General features: G+C 34.9%; 1 protein-coding gene across 1 annotated transcript; it reads right to left on the bottom strand.

Moving 5' to 3' along the window:
- Window positions 1-6,612: 6,612 nt before the first annotated feature.
- Window positions 6,613-14,793, bottom strand: LOC126722953 (glucosamine inositolphosphorylceramide transferase 1). Its single transcript, XM_050426118.1, has 4 exons — window positions 14,088-14,793; window positions 13,269-13,391; window positions 9,114-9,281; window positions 6,613-8,684 (listed from the first exon to the last, which is right to left on the bottom strand). The coding sequence occupies exons 1-4, from the start codon at window positions 14,484-14,486 to the stop codon at window positions 6,996-6,998; spliced, it is 2,379 nt and encodes a 792-aa protein (XP_050282075.1). The 5' UTR covers window positions 14,487-14,793; the 3' UTR covers window positions 6,613-6,995.
- Between the last annotated feature and the right edge of the window lie 1,272 nt (window positions 14,794-16,065).

Raw genomic sequence — 16,065 nt, forward strand, 5'->3', positions numbered from 1 at the left:
TCTACCAACATTCTAAAGAGAAAAGCATGATAAATGAAATAACATGTTTAATCATCATTTTATTTCATGAAATAAGCATATTTTTTTGTATTTTTCAGATTTCGTGAAACTAAAAGCATGTTGAATCCACACATAACAAATCAATTCAAATTAAAAAAGATCCTAATCAACTAAAGGTAAAAATTGTTAGTTGCATGCACTCTCATTCACATAAATGTGATATATGAACTCCAAGATCTCACAAGCATGGACTTGATCATATTCTCTTACTTCCTTCCTTGAACTTCTTCAATAACAGTGCTCCTTCCTTCTCTTTATGGACTCTAACTCTTCTTAAGACTATGATGGACTAATTGTGCGGTTTGGTTAGGTGCTTCAATCTATTGATGATGATGATTGATCAATCTACCTAGAAAGGGCTTGAATTTGTGTGTTATAATGATGGGATTGAGGAATCAAGAAAGATTTGTATGGTGCTTATTGTACCTTTTAATGGTATAGACACAAATAAGATGGTGAAATTTCGTATTTCTTAGTGATAGGTAGGGTTTTCTTAACAATAGATTTTTTTTTTTTTTTAAAGTCTTAACAATAGAACTTTAAAGTTGAGTGGTGGATAGAAAATCTTGAACCTTATTCACTTCTAAGGCCTCCCATAGTTATAGAAAAGTGTTTTTCTAGTATTTTTAAGACTTAGGGAGTCATGCATTCACAAATAAAACCTTTCCTTTATCCCTTATATATGAAAATTTAAAAAAAAAAATTATAAACAAAATCGAATTGAAAGTTAAAAAATTTTGGAAACATGAATCTAAAGTGCTAATCAACACTCAGATTGCCCAATCAGCACTCTAATTGCAACAAGAGTGCGAACCAACCTTGTGGGTCTCACTTTTCAGGTTTTTATATTTCCTATTTGATTATGAATCCTACTATTTTTAAAAGATAAATAAGGGTTTTAAGCTTAATTTGTTTTGAAAATATTGCGAACGTAGTAATCCTCTTTTTGATTAGGTTACTTGGAATTGAAAGTATTCTTTAAATTTTCAAGATAATTACATTACCGAACAAGATAAAATAATTATTATAAATAGTTCAAAAATTACACTTAATTTTTTTCTTTTTTTGGGATTTTATTGTGTTTGCATATCTGTAGTTATTCATAACTTGGACTAATAAATAGGGATTAATATTGTAGCTATATACATGATCAATTGAAATTAATTAAGACATTCCTATAACCACTGCGCACCCTTGGTGCAGTGGTCACTCCACAAGTATAAGTGTTTGTAGGGGACAAGAGCCAGGGTTCAGGGGGCAAGAGCCGGGATTCAAGTTTTCAAGAGAGAGTTTCACACACATATACACTTAAATTATGTTAGAGTAAAAATTCTATCTTGTATAAAAAAAAATTAAAAATTAAATAAAAATTAAGACGTACCTATACATGCATGTCTATGGTAAGATCATCTCTTAACCAATGAAAATTGCACTTTCATATTCATTGGTCAAAACACTATTTTAGACTTAGTGAAGAGCATTTTTCCCTTAATTCAATAATGAACTCATGTGATGTGAATTTTGATGCTAGGCCAATTACAAAGTTTTATACCCAAGTGAAATTGCCAATTTTCTAAAACTGAAATTTTATGGGCAAAATCGGATGTCCACACAATGTTATTTTAGTCCTTTTATACATTTAGTGGTATTTCAGTCATTTTAGAGGATTTGAGTGTATTTTGATCATTTTGAATATTTTAGGATATTTTTATTATTTTAGAGGTTTTTAAGATATTTTGATTATTTTAAAGCTCCTGAGTATTTTTTGTAATTCGAGAGGTTTTAAGGGTATTCTAGTCATTTTGAACGTTTTAGGGATATTTGGAGACTTTGGGGATATTTCAAGGATATTTTAGTTATTTTTTAGAGGTATGTTCTTTTGAGCATAAAACATTTTTCAACCCTAATTAGGGTGTTTATCCTAGTCAATGGAAAATGATTTTGATTTAATTAATTTTTTTAGCTGCTCCCAAAATCTAAGAATGAGGAAAATATTTTCAATGAAATGTTTAGCACCGATAGGGGTGTCCATGGGTCAAGCGGGTCAGGTTTGTGCCCAACCTGCAACCAACCCATAAGAGATCGGGTGGGCAGATTCTCAACCCGCAACTGGCCCGTTAAGAGGGTCGAGTTTCGCGGGTCGGTTTGCCAGCGAGTGGCATCGATTTCAGGTGAGGCCGAAACCTGACGGAAAACACAAAAAAATGGCCAAAATCAGCTAGATCTCGTTCAATCCAGTGAGGATTTCTTCTAATTCGATGATTTTCCCCCAAATCGTGCCGAGAATTGCCAAATCTGGTTTATCTATGCAGGATCTAATTGTTTTGGTTGCCAAAATTTGCCAAATCAAGCTAAAAACTTGTCTGAATCGTTGGAGAATTCACCAAAATTTGATGTCTTCGGGCAGGTCGAGTTTCACAAGTTTTGGACGAGGGGACTCGAAACTGACTCGTCGGCGTCGGGTTTTGGAGCTCAGGACCCGCGGCCGACCGCCAAAGCAGTCAGATCGAGTGAACGTTGGTCGGGTACGGGCAGGTTGGGTGGGTGGCCAGGTGGGTTGGACAGCCCTAAGCACCGATATGAAAGGGATTTCCATTGGGCTCGTTTTCCATTGACTTGTTTTTCTACGTACCAAGCATCAAAGAATATGAAATATTTTTTTTTTTCGAAACAAACTGATGGTTAGTTTGGACTTTATATGCCTTTAGTATTATATTGAAAAATACTTAATAATTATCATATATCCTTATAAAAAAGAATATCAAAGTTGTGTCAATAATTAATAGCAAGTATAATATTTTCTTGTTTCGTTCAAAGTTTCCTCTTCAATTTTTCCTTTAATAGAAAGAAAAGATTTCTTCTGTAACTTCTCTATTGTGAAAAGGGGTCCCAAATTTTGGGGTCTTTTTGAAGTTTTCAATAATAACCCCATTATAAATCTATACCAATAATTTGGTACAACTTATTTTTTTCATTCTTTTTTTAAAGGATTGTTAAAAATAAAAATAAATGAATAAGTGTTCTTAGAAAAAGTTGAGGTTTAAAATAAGTGAGATTTCAAAAATGGATACTACAAAGTTTAAAACTATTTCTAAAGGAAAAAAAAAATGAGGACATATATATAAATTGAGCAATTTAAATTTATCTAGTATTCAAATAAATAATTTATAATCTCTTAAATTCATCACCACCACTTGACTCTCAACACATGTTCCTTACTACTTGATAATGCACAAAATCGTCAATGAGTTGATTGCCCTTGATCGCACCAATGAATACCTAAAGAATGAGAAACAAGAACCAAACAGAATGCACTAATGTGGTACCGGCCAAAAACCCTCCGAAAGTTAAGTCAGTGAATGAGAAATCTCCAAGAACTCTATAGTGAGAGAACTAGAGATTTCTGCGTACTTGGAAAAAAAGGAGGTCTGAGTACTTATATAGTGGTGAATAGCGAATCAAGATCCCTTGGGTGCAAGATCTTTCCTTGTAGAGAAGATCTGGAATTAGGGTTTTCAAGATTTTAGAGTGTTTTTCCATATGGAGAAAATATGGGCGTGTAGTAGAGTCTTTGGACGTAATGGACAAGATATTTCCATGTGGGGGATTATGCATGGAGATTACGTAAAGAATAGTGGAACCCATTACCTTTGTCCGTCGGCCCAGCCATTTGAAGAAAGAAGCAAGAATTGCAGAGATGCGTGAAAGAGAAAAGAAGCAAGGAAAAGAAAAGGAAAAACAGAGAGAGAGAGAATTGAGAATATCAGAGAAGAGAAAACTGAATTATGATTTTCTTGAATGAATCTGAAATACAATACATCTCTCTTATATATAAATGAATTTACACGCATAAAATAGGATCCAGAACTTTCTAACAATCCTAACTAACTTGTAACAGAATTTCCCGCCATCTCTGAAGCTTGAACTGATTGGGATTGAACAGACACGTGCCATACCAGAATCACACGAGTTATAACTAACTCTCACCCACACTGAAACGACATAGTTTAATTTAGTGGTTCACACGTGTGTATGAGTCCAATACGTGCTTAACCATCTTCTTCCTTTAACTGTAAATGATGCTCTGTTTTTCTATTGTTATCACCATTCGTCCATCTATATGCAGGTAAGGAGATGAGGACCTAGCGGTTCGTTAGTTTCCACCCGTCGAGCCTCTTCCCGTCCACTACCGTGAGGGATCCAAAGGACACCGCCTGGCGACTGACACATGGTTAGGAGGATTCGTAGCCATATCCACCTGGACGATGTGGATGGAACTGTCAGCTCCTAATATCACTATGGCTAGAGAGAGTCTTGGGTCCGTCAAGATTTCTTAGGGCAGATGAGCAACGAATTTTTCTATTGGACGAAAATACACTTATCACTACCAAATAGATATTTTAAACTTTCTGTCATCATTTCGTCATTTTTACTTCCACATATATTCAATCTTTTTTTTCTTTTTCTTTTTCTTTTTGAAGGAGAGAGGAAGGCAAGTCAAGCTTGCAACATAGAAATTGACGAGGGGGGATAAGTTCTAATTGGACATATCTTTTTAACTTTTTATGTCTATTCATATAATTGCAAGTCGAACAAGCTCGTTGGCTATCATATTAAATTTTCGATAAGGGATGAACATCAATCAAAATCCAAGCCCCTTTTTGGCTAAAATTCAATTTAGTCCCTTGACGTTTACTTCAATTGTCAAAGTAGGCATTTAAATTTAATTTCTGTCAATTTAAGCTCTCACTTTGTCAAAATGAATCAATCTTTTCATCTAAATTGATTTGCCAATTTAATAGATCTTGTTGTTTAAAAGCACTATTTAAACTGTTTCGTAGGCTAACGGAGTTGGATATAAGGAACAAATTGACTCATTTTGACTAAGGGAAAGACTAAATCAACAATAATTAAATTTCAAAGATTAATTTGAAAATTGAGATAAAAGTTAATTGACTAAAATGAATTTTAGCCTAATGAATACATACCGACAAGTATTCAACAATTTCATTTTGTAGCCAAAGAAAAAAAAAAACACCAACATTTTCCAATTTATTCATAGACAAATAATCATATTCTACATGAAGTGGTCTGGGTTGAACCAATACATCGTGTCATGTCTAGTAAGCACCATACCCAAGCTTTGCCCTTAGGAGTGAGAGGGAAAAAAAGAAAAGTATAATTATAATTGATTTGAAGTTGTGGGACCAAAAATGAGTGGTGGACGTATTTGGGTCCTTTGCCTTGTGGAGGACTTTAAGTCAAGTGCACCGACTGGACCATCCTTTAGGAGTGGTCCAATATACCCACAGTTATATATCTATCACACACATAGGCACAATTGCCTGTCAAATGGGTCCATAGCAAGAATATGGATAAACTATTAATAGTTTAGGATTTAACCCATGCATATGGATGATCTCTCTCTCTCTCTCTCTCTTAAAAACATGCACGTGGATGAGGACCATAATGTAAAAAACAAGTTTCCAAATGGACCAAACATGACCTCTGTAAAGGGCCAAGTTAGGAAACAGCTTGTCCTAATTGCTATGTGAGAACATAAGCTACATCAAAAGAGGGTTGCTCAAAGAATCGCCCCACCCCCACCAAAGAGGTCACTCTTCCTTTCAAATTTTGTCCATTTCGCCTATTTTATAGTCTAAAATCTCAAATGAAAAGGATTCTTCCCGTGTGATTTGACTAGGCTTGATTGCACCCAAAAAGTTAGGTTAGCACGAATCGAATTAGGTTCATTTCGAGAGATCTTTCAACCCAATTAAACACTTGCATTGAAAAATCTCTAATCCAACCAAATCCCATAATAGCTTTAAAAACCTACCAAATCCATAAAGATGGATACGGATTGGATTGTCAAGTTTAGGCTATTTTGTCGATTTTATTTTATTTTTCTCAAATGTTTTCATTCAATAGATGATTAAAACTTACATAATTTGACTTTAATATTCCAATTTCATCCAACTAAATTTTAAAATAATTCTACTAAAAAATTTACATTTTGTTCCAAAATCCAAAATAAATCAAACTACTAATAAATTCAAGAAAAGACATATTTTTCAAACTATTGATAATGTGTGTAGGGTCGAGTAACTCGGTTTTAAAATTTTGTTAACCCAATCCAAACTTCAAAAATATTAAAACCTATACCATCCCATCAATCCACAAAAAACCAACTCAAGAAGATTGGACCAACTCAACCCATCCAGATAATTTCAACTGCCATTCAATAAGCACATATTTAAATCCTAAAAAAAAAAAAAAAGGGTTTTCAACTGGGTGTAAGAAATTTATTTTCACCTCCCAAACCCTGACCCTTATTATCTCTCTCTTCCCATCTCTCTCTCTCCCCCACTAACAGATCCATCACTACCAACTCATTGAGCAAGGCAACCTGAACTCCGACTATGAAATCAAAAGTGAGTTTAGAACAATATCAACCAATCAATCTGTCACTGTCCTGCGAGAAAGTTCCCAACTCACGGAGTCGGTTCAAGTGGAGGATTGATTGATTAAATCCCAAACCAACTCGAGTCATTAACACCCCTAATTAAAATCTTTCATTTCATGTACTTGCAAACCAATCCTACAACAATTTTATCTTCTCAGACATGAATATTACACTATTACAAAACTTGCCATGATTCCCATGTCCCAATGGAAAGATTGAAGATAAACATATTTTCCAATGAACTCATATTTGACCATTTTCTCAAAACTAAAAACTAAGACGGCTAAATTTAAAAAGCCAAAGCAAAACCAATATACATTTTGCAGACATAAGTTATCGATACCTAAAGTTCCCCGAACTAATTCACAACAGGGGGAAGTATGGACAGGAACAACAAAAATGATACCAAATGAGAATAAAGGAAGAACAAAATGGAAGTCAGTGAGTTGCTGTTAAAATTCTCTTGTCGCTATAAATCCCAACCATCCTTCCTCCCATCAAATTCCCACTTATGGCCAGCCAAACTACCATACATCTCCGAAAATTTCAAAAGACAGTTGCTTCTTACCTTGTAATGCACTTTTGTGTTTCGGCTGATTGCTGCACCAGACAACTTTGATGTATCTATTGCCCATGCTGGTTTTACATATTCTACAGTCTTAGATGAGCTTGCATTGGCATACAAGTAATTTAGTAGCACATCCTCACAATTGAAATACCTATCCACCAGTTCCCTGGCTTGCTCCGCTTCCTCACTCCAATATCTCCTGAAAGCTACTTGACTATCAATGAAAGCTGCCCCAGTAAGAATCATGTTATACCCTTTTTGTCTTCGGGCATATTTCTCACCCCTATACTTCAATGGGCTTCCATCAATAAGCCGGGGGTAGAACCCAACAATACGATCTGGGTGCTGACGCCATACCCTAAAACCCCGCTCAATATCATCACAAGTCATCATAATGTCATCATCAAGCTCAAGAACAGCACGGGTTTTTATCTCGGGATCTATTTTGAACCGATTATTCAACGAGTTTTCTTTCTCTACTCTGATCCTAACTGGCACTGCTGAGTCTAGATCACTCAATTCGGGAGGTATCCCCTTGTTCCACACCACAACAATTTCTCGCACTGAAGAACACCTTGAGTAATGCTTCACATACATCTTCAGATTCCAAAGTCTGGCGTCATATGTCATTGTTAATAACGTGAACTGCGAGTAGTGACCTTTCCACAAGTAAGCTTCTTCAGCACCATTGCCCCCAAAAATATATTTAACCCCTGTGCACATTAGTGCAACTCCAACCACAAATATTATTACGATAACCAGTTTTCCAGTATAGGTATTAGGTTTTATCCATCCTCGGAGAAATGAAGGTACTCTATTTAAGCGACTGCAAAACCGTCTCACTTTGGAAGAAAACTGATTTGATCTTTCCCAAGCCAAGAAAGCATCGCTTCTCTTTCCCGAGTTGTGAATGCACCAGTTCAGGGGGATAATGCACTTCACAGCACCAAGTAGCACACCAAGCAGTAGAACAAGTACAGCAACAACTGCAACTGAAGCACAACCAAGAATAAATCGCTGGACCGGATCTCCTGAAGGTACACGGTCCCCATCCATAACTGCAATCCACTCCCCAGAACTTAGCTGCTGTACATCAAGATGATGATAGCGACCACCATTCCAAGAATTACGGCCTTTATTAGGCTCTATTAAGCCTAAGGGCAAGGGCACTTCAACTTCTTTATATTCATTTTCTGTAAGAACTTCTACATTGAAGATGCGCACTGCTCTCCCATATGTTTCACCACAGTCTTGACCAATTCGATAAAGGTTTCCTTCGTAGAAAAATGGTCTCCCTCCATTTCGAGCCCCCAAGCTCTTGTCAACATTATAGATAGGGTTCTTCTTGTGTGGTTTCCAAGGACCAAGAGGTGAGCTGCTATACCAGATCTCCAGCTGTCCATTCTTGCTGGCACCAAAACCACTGTGATCTGAACCAAAAAGCCAATACTTCCCATCAAATTTGATGATTAAGGCATCAACAAGTGGCTTCTTCATGATGACCTTCTCCAGTGTCCATTGCAAAGGAAAATTGAGTGCACGGTAAAGACGAAGTTCCCCTCTTTTACTGCTCTCAGGCATCATATAAATCTGTGGGAAAAAATAAAGAATGAAGCAATGAAATCAATGTAAAAATCCTTAACTGAAATCTTTGGGTCAGGGAACTATTAGATCTGCATTTATACCCCCATACAAGAGGCTGTAACTGTAAGCATTAGACTTCACATGTGAGGCATTGATGCCTACCATTTGATAGCCAATTCTGAAGAATTTTCTGGCCCCAAATGATAATTACCGGACCTTGAGCATGTGACTTTTAAACTATCTAAAGGACTTCCAAAGCACCCATCTAGTGTTTTTGGATAATCAGATTTTAAAGGAATTTGACATGTTAATGTGAAGCTTATTTAATTAGTCCATATTTTAGCCCGCAGGTGGTGCGCAACAATGTTATAAGGTTGTTTAAGTAATTGTTTGATGTGTATATGTGAGTGTGCAAAGAAGACAGTGAAATCTTACTTGGCCAAGGTAATTGAAGACATATGGATAAGACAGATGCCAGTCCTCATTCAGGGCAATGCCCAATTGTTGCCATGTTGCTCCCTTATCAGTACTTTTTGAGACTCCAATGTCTCCTTGCATAGTCATTGGATTCTTAGTTTCATAGAAGAGGTAGAGCGTATCTCCCTGAAACGTGATGCCAGAACAATTGAACACGACGTTTAAGTTAATTTCCCTAAAAACAACAAAGAAATTCACATCCTAGAAAACTCAAGAGCAAAATATTCAAAATCAAGCACAAAGATGTGCATTAAAATATATATAATCATAAAGATATGCAGAGAGAGAAAAGAGAAGTATGATAACTCTAGTAGCAGTCTCCGAATCAACTGGGAGAACACTCCTGTAACTTCTTCCCAAAAATTAATGCATCTGCTCTATTCGAGTTTAGTGTGACACAAGAGACACATCACATACTGGTTTTTCAAATACATTTTTTTGGATAAGTATCAAATACGTTTTTATTATGGTGCTAAAGGCCTAATAACTGCAAATATTCCAAGCAACTATTATGGCCAAAAAAGCCTAACAACAATGATGTTCTTAAGTAGGGGGGGGGGGGGGGGGGGGAATCACTATTTGAACATCTAAAACAAAAAATGTTATATCAAATAAGTCCATACACAGCCCCCAAAAAATGCATATTTTTCTTATACATGTATGTATAACAAAACAAGCATTTTATTTTCAAACACTAATCCCAACTTACTTGGGCTTTCTTCCTCCCCCATTGTTAAGTCTAAAGGGAACAAAGTATGATCTAAACTTAGAGCTGGTATCAATATAACCTTCTAAAACTAACAATCTATTTAAAAAATTATGAACGCCAATTAGAATATTCATAAGAAAGAGAAATAGCTTAATGAAAAATAGGTTTATACCTTTGGGTATCATTATTTTAATGTAACAATTACACCATTTCAATTTCCAAAACTGTTTAGTAGTTTCTTCATTCAGCGTATGACTGATGAAATATACAAAAACTCGCCACTTATTTAAAGTTCATATTCATCTTTTAAAAGCTACTAGAAAGTTTTTGGAGTTTTTAAAATTGCAAGTTTCTAACCTGTAAGAAAAGAATTTATTCATTGTCAATTCTTTAAGTGAGCTGCACTTTTACTATTAAAAAAAAAAAAAGCAAGTTGTACAACAAAAAAAATAATCAATTGTCCTTTCATCCGCCCTAAATCTGTTATTAAGACAAGCAAAAAGATCCCATTAAATACCGAAAAATTATATTTTATTGGGTCTTTCAAAAGGATGTAGTGTCCCAAAAAAATAATCAGTTGTCCTTTTATCCACTCTCCATCAAAAGCCATTTACTCAAGAGAGCTTTTGGCTTTTTCCTTTTGGATAGTTAATTAGGGGAAAGGGGCTGTTGGGGTTCAAACCCCAGTGCCCAAGCACCACAAGAGGTGCTGGAACCACCGCGGTATCCCTTGAACCCCTCTCCATAGCTACTTACAGAAAACAGAGGGGGGGGGGTGTTGGGAGGGAAGATTTTGCTAAATTAATATATATATATATATGTGTGTGTGTGTGTGTGTATTATATGGGTTGGGTTCAAGTTACACCTGGTGTAACTCTAAACAATGTTACCACTCAATATTTTTAATTAGATGCAAATTTTGACAAATCCACCGTTTGATTACATTATCTTTATATATACTCCATGTTTGCAAAATTTCAATGTGATCAAAGATTAATAGTCATGTCATCAATCAATTGATTAAATTCAAGTTTTTGTAGTTTAAAATAATGCATAAAAGATGAGCTTATGAATCGAATGGTAAATAACATCCAATTGACATGAAAATTGGCATGAATGTTAAGAACATATAGAACATGTAATTCAATGGTGGGATTTTCAAAATATAAATTCTATAACAAGTTATTGGGTGATGTAACATTACTTAGAGTTACACCAGTTGTAACTTGAACCTAATCCTCTATATATATATATATATATTTGGCTATTCTTTCAAAAGAATAAAGGTTCTCCAAAGTACAACCATACTAGAACTTGACTTATATTTTGTTATCTAAAGCCTAATTATTTGTAAAGAATCCATTCCAAGCACAACTGTCTTGCATGGAAGCCTGCCAGAGGGAAAGGGACAACACTGTATTCTCCATGTATTTAATTATTGACCATAAAAGAGAATCCTAAATCAACATAATTATTTAACTTGGTCAATATTAAGCAGTAAAGAAAGAAAGGTTGATTTTTTTGAAAAAAGAAAGAAAAAAAAGAAACGAAAAGAAAAAGAAACGTTTTGGTCATGCTTTATGTCAGCAGCATGGACCACAGAATTACTTAGATGGACTCGCAAAATAAATGAACAGACTTTTATTATCAGATTGCTTAATTTTAATTGCAGAGTCAAAAAAAAACACCTCTTGAACTGTAAGGCCACAGAATTTATTTGGCTTCAACATTATCTGTATGAACCATCTAGATTGTCCAGGAATGCCTCATAAAGCAGGACTTAGAAATATGAATTTTCTTCACCAATACTCTAATTTTAGTCATACAGTTCACTCTTCTTCCAGAAGGTTGATTTTAGGTTCTTAATCTAATAAATTACACACGTTATTATGGTGCCTCTATTATGGAATTTAAATTGCCTACATGATGTTGGCATGACCTACATACCATCTTTGGTAGAGTACGTTCTCTCCCCCCCCCCCCCCCCCCCCCTCCTAGTAATTTATTTAACCATCTTGAGTGAATCAAAATATCTCCTTTAAACATTTACAAACAATATTCCTCAATGAACTGCTTTTTTGCACATACTACCAATTCCCCTTTCCATTGCCCACTACCCATTTCTGCATATGTTTTATTCCTTCTGTGACAAGTTGAACATTTCATTTTCCATAATCAGGAAAAATTTCAGTTGGGGCATCCATTCTATATGGAAATTGACAACACAACATCCATCTATTTCAAACCATTTGAAGATGCTTAGTGATTTCAATGCAAAATCCACCAAACACAGACAAAATAACCAAACAAGGATGATAACCATAAGAATGGCAGAAAATAACAAATCCATCAACTTTTTCTACTCAGAAAAATAGATAAAACATTAAATATACACAACACTAGAAAAGTTCATACAAAAGAGAGGCACTGTAATTTTTTTCTAAGAAAAAAACAAATATTTACAAGAAGACTCTTATACTCAGAATTATTGATTTCAAATTAAAGAGGCCTCCGCTGGGTAAATCACACATCATGTTATTCCCCTTCTCCCTCTGGAAATTTTTTTGAATTATTTTCTCATCATTTTATCTTGTTTCGGTAGACCCAAGAATAACAAAACATCACAAATCCCTTATCAAAAAAACAAAGCATCACAACTCCAAAAATTTTACAAAACTAAGTCCTAGTCAACCTTCAGTTGAAGAAAGTCTCAGAATCCACCAACTGAGCTGCAACCTTTTGGCCTTCAACAATTTTAAGAGCCAACAAAAACACAGATATCATGTGAACCACTACACAAACACTGAAAATCTTTCACCATGAAGAGCAACTGTTACACTGCTTTTTGTAACAAAGCCCCGTGAACTTCACCAAACTTTCAAATGGTAAGATAAAAACAAAAACATCTGACAGAATAACCTAATAATAAATTCCTCTCGTCAACTAAGAAAAACAAATTACCCATTAATAGGGACCACATATCACAAGCTAATATGAATTAAAATAGCACAACAACAAACAAAGCTATGAATCCTCAACATATTAGTTAAGGCCGGCCATATGGTTGGGCAAACTTCTTTACTACTTGAATTCAAATAGTAAAGCTTCAAAAAATCACATCAACTTAAGAGAGAAAGAACCGTGACATATTCTGTTAAGAACGCACACAAGAATTCAGCAACTTAAAATTCTAGAATTTGTTTCTGTACCCTTCATTAGCCTTTAAATACTAAACAAACATTCATCAACTTTGCGTGTTATATTATACAACAACCAATTCATTTACAAAAAAACACAGGAAATGAACAATACCACCACAAAGAAAAGAACACCAACAACATGGAGATCCAAAATGGAAAAAAAAATATAAAATTTCAAAATCACAGAACAGGAAGAAATTGTACCTGTTCATAAAGAAAAGGATCAGCAACAAAATTGCTAGGATAACCAGCATCAGAAACAGAAGCACAAGTCACCACAGGGTTCGCCACTGGCCATGCTGCAACCTCATCCTTCCACACATTCGCCTGCACCCAATTTCAGACCCCACTCTTTAACACAAATTCTGAAATCCAACACTCTCATAATAGTCTCACCCACATCACAAAATTCCCAAAACCCACCAAACGAAATAACCTCAATAACCAAACAGAATTTTGAAGAAGAACTAAAGCCCATCTTTCAAAAACAAGAAAAACCACCAAAAATTGATTTTTTTTTTTTTTTTTTTTTTTTTTTAAATGAAGAATAGCAAAAGAGAGAGGCAATGAAACTCCAAAACCCACCAAACGAAGCAAACTCTACAATCAAACACAATTTTTTAACCCATTTCTCAAAAACAAGAAAATCCACCCAAAAAAAAATTTAGATAAAAATTTGAAAAAGTCAAAAAAAATAGGCAATGAAACCCAAAACCCATCAAACAAAATAACATCAAGATTTTTTTTTTTTTTTTTTTTAAAATAAAAACCCATTTCTAAAATAAGTAAATCCAGCAAATAAATCATCTTCTTTTTTAAAAAATGAAAAAGAAAAATACAGAGAGGCAAGGCCATGAAACACACAAAAACCCCAAAAAAACCCATAAAACAAAATAAAATCACTAATCAAACATAATTCTCAAAAACAACAAAAACCCATTTCTCAAAATCCACCAAAGAAAACCTTTTTTTTTTTTTCAAAATGAAAAAAAGAAAAAGAAAAATATAGGCAAGGAAAGGTACCTTTTCGATGGGTTTGAGAGAAAAGGGAGAGTCACCATAGAAAACACCAACCGACCAAGAACCCTCATTGTCTTGAAGGCATCCAAGAGACGAACTAGACTCAGACTGAGCCAAGCCATGGACCCCGGGTGTGAAAGCAAGCCAGGCATAGAGAGTAGCCACCGATCCGTACAACACAAAACAACCAAAGAAGAAAACAAAGGCAGAGGAGAACAACAAACGAAGGTGCTGGTGTTGGTGGTCTCTACAACGCCACCTACACCAACACCTCAAGCTCATGTCACAGCAGCTGTTGCTACTGCTCGCACCATTCGCACCACCACCACCACCGCCACCACTATTTCCGCCTCCTCCTCCGCCGCCCACCGCCGCCACTATCGTCGGACTCAACCCACCCATCTCGCCGCTAGTATATAGCTACAATAATAATAATCAAAAGGGATCTCTCACTCAGGGTCCTTATGTGGCACCAAGTGGCCCCACTGTCCCCTGCATTTTCTCTCTCTCACACACACACAGACACAGACACAGACACAAACACAAACCCAAACACAAACACATACACAGAGTCTCTTTGGAATCTCCGAGTCTATAAAAATGTCTATGCTTTATTGCTTTTGCTTTTTTTTTTTCCTCTCAGAGAGAAAAAAAGGTGACGGAAACGACTTCGAGTTTTGCAGAGGACTATGGGTTTAGGTGTGTGGGTGTGTGTAATTGTGTGTATATATAGGGGAACTATGGCTTAGGTGTTAACTGTTAGTACCAGTAGCAGTTAAGCACTCGGTTTTTTTTTTTTTTTTTTTTACTCTCTTTTTTGTTTTGTTTTTTTTTTTTTTTTTTGGTTACAGGAGACCGATAACGGAAGCGCTTAGGGCATTATTTTTTGAGTTATTTTAATATTATTTTTATTAAAAATATAAAAAGTTACGAAAAACTTTAGTCACTCTTTTTTCCTATAAGAAGTTGGCATTATTTTTTGAGTTATTTTAATATTATTTTTATTAAAAATATAAAAAGTTACGAAAAACTTTAGTCACTCTTTTTTCCTATAAGAAGTTTCTAAAACCGTTCTTAAACTAATATCTTTAAGACATCCGTTAAATTTTTCAAATTTTAAGATGTATAATTCATGAATCATTAAATGGACAAGATAGACTGTTTTTAAAATAGAGAGTAAATTATGTGGAAGTATGTACACATTAGATTAGGAAAATAAAAGGAAAATATTAAGAATACTGCAAGTTTTACTTTATATGAAGTTTACAAACTTATGTAAAAATAATGTAATTAGTGAATTTCAATCACTAATAAATATAAATGTTTGAATTGTTTTTTTTTTTATTGATAACACCTCAATTTATAAGATTTTGTAGCAAAATTATAGTATCTCTAGTATTACTAAATATAAAATTTTGAACTATAAAATGAACGAAAACAGTTTCTGAAACCACAAAGATCTTATTTTGGTTGGTAGAAATAAAAAGAAAGGTAAACTATTTTACTCCCTACCCATATAACATTTTAGATTTCTTGTGAACCGATAATGTAGTGGGTGAAAGTTAGAACCTCTGCATTGACAGCACATCCTTTAAATGTATAGTAACAAATTGTATGTTTAAATTGTGTATTAATAATTAGCAAGTGGAGGGAAAAGGAAATAAAAAAATAGTTAAGTAAGTTTTGGTTTCGATTAAAAAAATAAAAAGTAAGTTTTAGGTTTTAAATGTCGTGACGAGGACTACTAGTAGGAAAAAAAAATTGGGAAAGTGATGTGTTGGGAAAGTGGAGATTTAAATAGGGGCGTTTGGGAAATCCGAAATTTCGCAGCAATGGGGAATTGTGGAGTACTCGCGATTATTGGCAGCCAGGTTTGATGTGGAAAACGTGGGCCTTGACTTATGGGACGACCAATTGGAGCGTAAGAAATGACGTTTCCGGCGAGTTCCCCAAGTTTTATGGAGGTTTTTTTTTTTCAAAT

The sequence above is a fragment of the Quercus robur genome, chromosome 4 (genome assembly GCF_932294415.1).
Source record: "Quercus robur chromosome 4, dhQueRobu3.1, whole genome shotgun sequence".
Classification (NCBI taxonomy): Eukaryota; Viridiplantae; Streptophyta; class Magnoliopsida; order Fagales; family Fagaceae; genus Quercus; species Quercus robur.

Bases quoted from the DNA above. Each gene is read 5' to 3' on its own strand.
- LOC126722953 (XM_050426118.1), bottom strand. From the start codon at position 14,486: ATGGGTGGGTTGAGTCCGACGATAGTGGCGGCGGTGGGCGGCGGAGGA. The intron at 13,392-14,087 runs GTACCTTTCCTT...AATTGGGTGCAG, and splicing joins CTCTCAAACCCATCGAAAAG to GCGAATGTGTGGAAGGATGA. The intron at 9,282-13,268 runs GTACAATTTCTT...ATCACGTTTCAG, and splicing joins ATCCTTTTCTTTATGAACAG to GGAGATACGCTCTACCTCTT.